Consider the following 6,527-nt stretch of genomic DNA (forward strand, 5'->3'; position numbering starts at 1 on the left):
ATTGTATCGGACACTCAAATGTTTCTATCAAATCGCTACCAGTATTTATCTGCAACACTTTTGTGCAAAAGTTTCCTACAGGTTTACAAAGGATGACACTTCTACATTATTGCTGAAAGCTATTTAACAAGCTTGGACTTTATTGACCTTTATTTGAGCCCATACCTCCCTCCTTTCGTACGGCTTTCTCAACTCTTCTTCAGTGTTGCTGTTAGTCAACAGCGTTCACAGCGTTTCTTTGGTCTGGTGATTGTGGGGTTCTCAGTGTGTGTGTGTGTGTGTGTGTGTGTGTGTGTGCGTAAGTGGTAATCGGTGTACGTGTGTGTTTTCTCAGTGGTGTATTTAATGTGCATGTACTATGTGTACAGATGGGTAGTTATTACGTGTGGCACAGCATCTGTGGTAGCAACAAGTGTGTTCAGAATGGGGGCTTTTTTTCACGTTTAATTTTAAGATAATTAATTGCATCTCCCACATGGGAGGTGATCGCATCAGGTGCATCCAGTGTTGTGAGTGTGTATTGTAATTGTATCGTTGTATATGTCAAACCACAGTAGATTGTCAGACGCATCGATGTTTTTTCCTTATAGGGTTTGCTTATAAAAGAAACTAGAAAATAAAATGTTCTGTCCCCTCCCGTGGTGACAGTGAGGCTGTGTGTTGTTCTTTTATTTTTTTACTGGGGTGTCTCCAAGTTTTACTAAATGCTTGAGGAGGAACAAAAAAGCAAAAAAAGAGAGGGATTCCGACACCTCTCTGTTCAGCTCTCTAACCTTTGTGCTTTTCTTCCTCTTCCTGTTCTCCTCTCCATCGCCGCTCCTTCCATCCCTGCCCCCTCTCACCCTGGTTACACATTACTCCTGCCTTCCTCCGTGCCCTCTCCTCCATCTACATTCTCACTCCGTCTCCTCCTGCCTCATCTTCCTCCCCCCACACGCACACACACACACACACACACACCTCCACCCACCCGTGCTCCCCTTTCACCACCTCCTCCTCCTCCTTCTCCTGCGTCTCTGGTGGAGCAGCTCAAAGTCCCACCGCAGCTGATCCTCTCCAGCAGGCTTACACCGGAGTCCAGCAGTACGCAGGTCTGTCTGTCACTCTCACCGCAGCACTGATCCGTGTGTGTGTGCGTGTGTGTGCGTGCGTGTGTGTGAGTGTGTGTGTAGTTGTTTGTGATGACCGAGAGAAAGGAAAGGAGACAGATTCCTTTGTTTGAATTTCAATTTTGATCATGTAACAATAAGTGTTTCAGTCTCACGACATCCATTTATTCTCTCTCTTGTGTTCGCTGTGTGTGTGTGTGTGTGTGTGTGTGTAACATGTAGACTCTTCTGTCAGTTATCTGATCGATTGCCTGCTGTGCCCCTGCATATATCACATTGTTTGTGTGCATCCGAGTGTGTGTGTGTGTGTGTGTGTGTGTGTGTGTGCGTGCGCTCTAGCCATGAATGTTATCTGATCCACGCTCTGTGTGTGTGTATCTGTCTCAGCAGCCTACCCAGCTGCATACGGCCAGATCAGCCAAGCCTTCCCCCACCCTCCACCCATAATCCCACAGCAGCAACGAGAAGGTAACACAAAAACACAGTGCACCATTCACTCCTAAATATTTATACGCCATTCACCGCTAAATATTTATACACCATACACTCTTAAATATTCATGCATGCCACAAACATTTACTCATATTTACGCCTCTGTTTATCTTAAATCCTCATGCCGATATGGTCGTGGAATAAACACCGATGTTTAAGCACATCCAGGCCATTCACAGTCCTGCATTTATTCACAAGCATGATTTCAACCTCCTGTCAGTCGGTCCAGAGCAAAAATAGTCACATTTACAGGGAGTAAAGTAACAGTCAGGATTGATTAGAGAACACTGAAGTTTTTTATTTAGTTTAAGATGAAATCAAAATAAAAGTCTACAGTGTCAGGTTGCCTGGGTTACTGCTGGTTGTCGGGTTTCTAACTTTTGTTTCAAACTGAGCTTTAGCCCCATGATCATCAGGCCGAGGACACCCATGCTTGGGACCTTACTGCCCTCTTGTGGAACATAGAAAAAACAACTGCATTTAACAGCAGTTTAAGCAGTTAGTGGTCACTTGGTTGGAGATATCTGTCAATCCTGTACAAGTGAGTCTACCATTACAGGTGAAACTGTCAAACAATGCCAAATTACTGGCAAACTCACCAAACCTATTTTCACTATTAATGTTTGGAGACATTACATTTGGTTACAGAAACAAGTTTTTGGTTTATAAAAACAGCATAATTTACCTCAACTTTGTTTCACAAAATGACTTGCAAGGGAGAGTTGCTCACAGATTGCAGATCTTTTTGTGAGTCTTAAGAGGCTCGGGCATGCTCATTCATGGGTAACAATTATTAATTTTGATTAGTGTAACTACAAAACTGCCAAATAGGGAGAGGGAATGAACTTGTGTTGCAGCCTGGAACTTTAATGTTTCTAATTTGTTGAAACGGGCCCCTGGTTTAACATCATACTAATCACACTTTCCCAAAACTCTTTAAATATCTAGTTTTTGATGAGTATTTACTGTAAATATTATATTTATTTCAAAATAAGAAAAATAAATATAACTTGTTTTTGAATATCTAATAGCCCCAGATTTTTTTAGCTTATTTGGCAACATCAAATGTTGCTAAATTTTGATTTCCTTATAATCACTGAGAACATCCCCAACACAGAATTCTTCACCGAAGTGGTACGTTGTACACAGGACCTAAAAGCGATTCTATCTTCTCATCACAAAGGTTCCTCCTGCCGCGGTCAATTCTTAATGCTTCTCCCTCTCGCCTTGCCTCTCTTTCTCTGACATTTGCCCCTTTTCTCTTTTTCCTCCCTCCCTCTCTCTCTCTCTCTCTCGCTGTCTCCATGTGCAGGACCAGAGGGTTGCAACCTGTTCATCTACCACCTCCCTCAGGAGTTTGGGGATGGAGAGCTGATGCAGATGTTCCTGCCTTTCGGTAATGTCATCTCCTCCAAAGTGTTTGTGGATCGGGCGACAAACCAAAGTAAATGCTTTGGTGGGTAAAAATGAACAAACCAAAAGATTATTGGTTATTTATTCTGATTATTCTTTTTTACTAATCACCTTCTTTACCGCAGTCAACACCCCCTTCCTAACCTCCCAACACCCCTCCCTTAAGAAAATGAAAACAAAACCGTGGAGAATTTCTCTACAGTTGTGCAAACGCTGGTTTTTAATTTAAAGAAAGAATAGAGAATGATTTTGATTGGATTTATCTTTTAAGCATTAAAGATGTTTTTCTTTTGAAGCGCCAACTCATTTAGTATATGATGAATATCTCAGTGATATATGTAGCTGTTATAACGCTTGATCATGATAGAAGTCTGCACAGTGACAATGCACCTGTGCTCTTTATGAAATATGCATTCAAATACTGACTCTCCGTCTCTTACTTTCTGTAATAGAAAGCTTTGCGTGCCGAGAATATAAGAGTTGATCTCGCATGCAAAGGTAGAGAGACTGCTCCCTCACTTTATGCAACTGACAGCACAATTTAGTTAAATGGATAATTATGTGGCAAATTAAAAATGGATTGTGGAGAATATTTAATGGAGAGTCCGCCAGGTGCATCCTTTTCAGCAAAGTAGCTTTTGCTTGTTAATACAACACAAAATTCATGTTGTATTATTATTATGTTGCAATTTTGAGATGCAACTTTTAATTTGTGATTTGATACTTTAGCACTTCAAGTGGAAATTAAAAAAATAGCACAACCACGTTGATGTTTTGGTTTTACATCCCATCACCAAGTTCATTTTGTGATTTTGGTTGCATGCAGTGGTTTCTGTGGTCAACATGTTGTAATACGTATGTTAGCTATGTTAATGCTTGTGAAATGTATGCTGTATTTACCTTGTTGCTAAAAGACTGTATTGTTTTCCTTGCCTTATTTACAGATAAAGTAGTTTTATTGTTATTCACAGTTACACAGTTATTCATGCATGTAAAATACTGCCCCATTGAACCCATCTTCATTAATCTTTTCTTTTGTGACACCAAACTTCTTTTGCCTCGTCATCTAACCACATCCTCGTCGTTCTGCTTCTTTTGCCCCCCCCCCCCCAGGATTTGTGAGCTTCGACAACCCAGGAAGTGCCCAAGCTGCCATCCAATCAATGAACGGCTTCCAGATCGGCATGAAAAGACTCAAGGTGCAGCTGAAGAGGCCGAAGGACGCCAACCGCCCCTACTAGCCTCCCGCCCCAGCCAGCCGCCGCCACCATGGCGGCCGGGGCAGCCGCTGCACACAGGGAAGACAGGTCAGACTCCACCTGACTGCAAACGTTCACAGTCCCTCTATTTTGAGAGACGATTAGCTGAACCGATGCATGCAAAACCACTGCATGTCGTATTGATAAATACCCAAATGGCAAGCCCATTCGCGGCACCGCCCAATGTTCTCTCAGTAACCTTTTATAAACGTCATAAAGCATCTGCAGATGCCTAATAACTGGCTGTTCGTCTGCAAATTGCTTGTAAAGAATAGTGATGAAGACTTACCCCCCTGTTGGTGGTTTAAGTAATCATTTGTACACGTTAACTATGTCGTTAGCACTCCTAAATGTAGATGAGTTATTGTTACCAACACACGTGGGAAACAATATATGCTCATGTGTAACACCCACACAGTAGAGGACAAAACTTTTAAGTTTTAAAAGTAGACTTTGAAAAGTTTGATGACTAACAGTATATGAAAAACGTAGCGTTAAATACATCATTTTATTCCCATCATTATGCCCCAACGTGCAATCATTCATTCATTTTCATGACTGGTTGTAACAAACAGAGCAGGGGCCTTTGCTCACATGCAGCCTCTTCTTTTTGCTATACGGCTTTACAGTAAGTGACCCTCTATGTTACCCGGTGGGTAAAAGATAATTGGTAATAGCTTCTGTGTGTTACACAGGGAAGGAATCGCTTCCAAGGGAGAGGCATTTATTACCCCTCAGGCGGGTAATTGTGCTGTTCCTCTTTGTCTCCTCCCGTCATCTGTGTGATGGAGAGTTTAGGCTGCGTCGTTCATTCAACACTGATGATTTCATTCAAGGGCAACTTATCACCCACTCAACTGAACCATACCAGACGGTGTCCCGAGGCAAATCACTGCGAGAGCAATAGCGCAATCTCATATCAATGTGTCACAAAAAATGTCACTTTTGTTATATAAAAACATTTTTAACAGAACGGTAGTGAAAACATCTTTTTTTTTTAATTCAAATTCCCTTTTACCTGAGACTGACAGATATTACGGGGTTTGAAATGTCAACTGATAAACAGGCAAAAAGGACGACCATGCACTTGCATTCCCAGTAGTATTATATAAATGCTAATAATGCATTATCAGACTGGTGAGTGTTCAGACAGCACGCTGGAGGACTTGTTAACTTCTAATGACAAAGGAGGGTTAACGTGTGTCTTGTGTAAAATTCCTTTGTCATTTCAGGAAGAGGATTAAACGGTTGGATTTAAGTAAAAAAAAAAAAAAAAGTTAATTGTTCTTCACTTTGGAGATTACAACGGAATCACTGCCAGGGAGGTCAACTAATTTATTTCAGGGGGAAACACTGATTTGTTGATTTTTTTTCAACATTGTTTTGAGAACCTTTTGGTTTTATCGATTCCGGAACTCGGTGCCAGTGAAGCCGCTTTAGAGAAGAGGGTGTCTTGTTATTTTCTATATTCCACTGCTCCCATTGCAAGTATATAACAGAAACCCAGAAAACAATCAGAGCAAATATCGCTGGGATGCTCGCAGGTCCCAACTACCGAAATCAAGCGCAATTATAGCGACAAAGAACAAGAGAGCGCCTGCACATAAGACAACCCGTTGGGAAAGTCACCAAAGTAACTTAGACACACAGTGTGTAGAAGATATTTAAGAGATATTTTCCAGAATAAGTAAATACTTTGCATTGCAAGATAAATAGAGTCATTAGGATTCATCCTCTGGGTACCACGAATGAACACCTCCAAACCATCTTGTTGCCAAGCAATGATTGTGGAGATATTTCAGTCCGAACAAAAGTAAGGGACTGACTGACAGACGGACAGAAAAAACCTAAAAAGTGATATGCTTTACAGCAGTTTAATGTGCATTTACACAAAGTGTCTTTTTGTTGCATATAACTGAAACGCATTATATCTCTTCTCTCAGGTTTTGTTGAGCTGAATCATATGTTGACTTCTTGCTACCGGCCGCTGCGTGCTCAACATCTGGACCACTGAGGCTGCTTCAGAAACAGAGGAGAGAGAGAGGGGGGGGGGGGGGGTGGGTGGAAGGGAGGGAGGGAGGGCGAGATGACCGAGTCAAGGAAACTTCCTTTTGGATGTACTAAAACTTTGGAACTCAGAGATAATTTGTACCAGCCTGGTTAGCCCCAGGACCTTTTTTTCTTCTGCACACATATACACACACCTCTTTCCCCACGAAAACCCCGCTTGAATGACAGCTACCTTTTCTGGACC

At 41.8% G+C, this 6,527-nt stretch overlaps 1 protein-coding gene across 6 annotated transcripts in view; it reads left to right on the plus strand.

Annotated features, from left to right (window-relative positions):
• The window catches only part of celf4 (CUGBP, Elav-like family member 4), a 66,597-nt gene extending 60,283 nt beyond the window's left edge, over positions 1–6,314 (plus strand). For 2 of the 6 annotated variants that reach the window (XM_037490580.2, XM_062563878.1), the window contains 5 exons: positions 1,029–1,091; positions 1,497–1,577; positions 2,914–3,057; positions 4,128–4,321; positions 6,217–6,314. In XM_037490580.2, coding sequence (XP_037346477.1) covers positions 1,029–1,091; positions 1,497–1,577; positions 2,914–3,057; positions 4,128–4,255 — 416 coding nt within the window. In that variant the 3' untranslated portion in view covers positions 4,256–4,321; positions 6,217–6,314. The remainder of the gene's footprint in view (positions 1–1,028; positions 1,092–1,496; positions 1,578–2,913; positions 3,058–4,127; positions 4,322–6,216) is intronic. The other 4 variants (XM_037490583.2, XM_062563880.1, XM_037490581.2 and 1 more) reach the window with 2 other exon arrangements.
• Positions 6,315–6,527: the final 213 nt, after the last annotated feature.

The sequence above is a fragment of the Pungitius pungitius genome, chromosome 8 (assembly GCF_949316345.1).
Source record: "Pungitius pungitius chromosome 8, fPunPun2.1, whole genome shotgun sequence".
Taxonomy (NCBI): domain Eukaryota; kingdom Metazoa; phylum Chordata; class Actinopteri; order Perciformes; family Gasterosteidae; genus Pungitius; species Pungitius pungitius.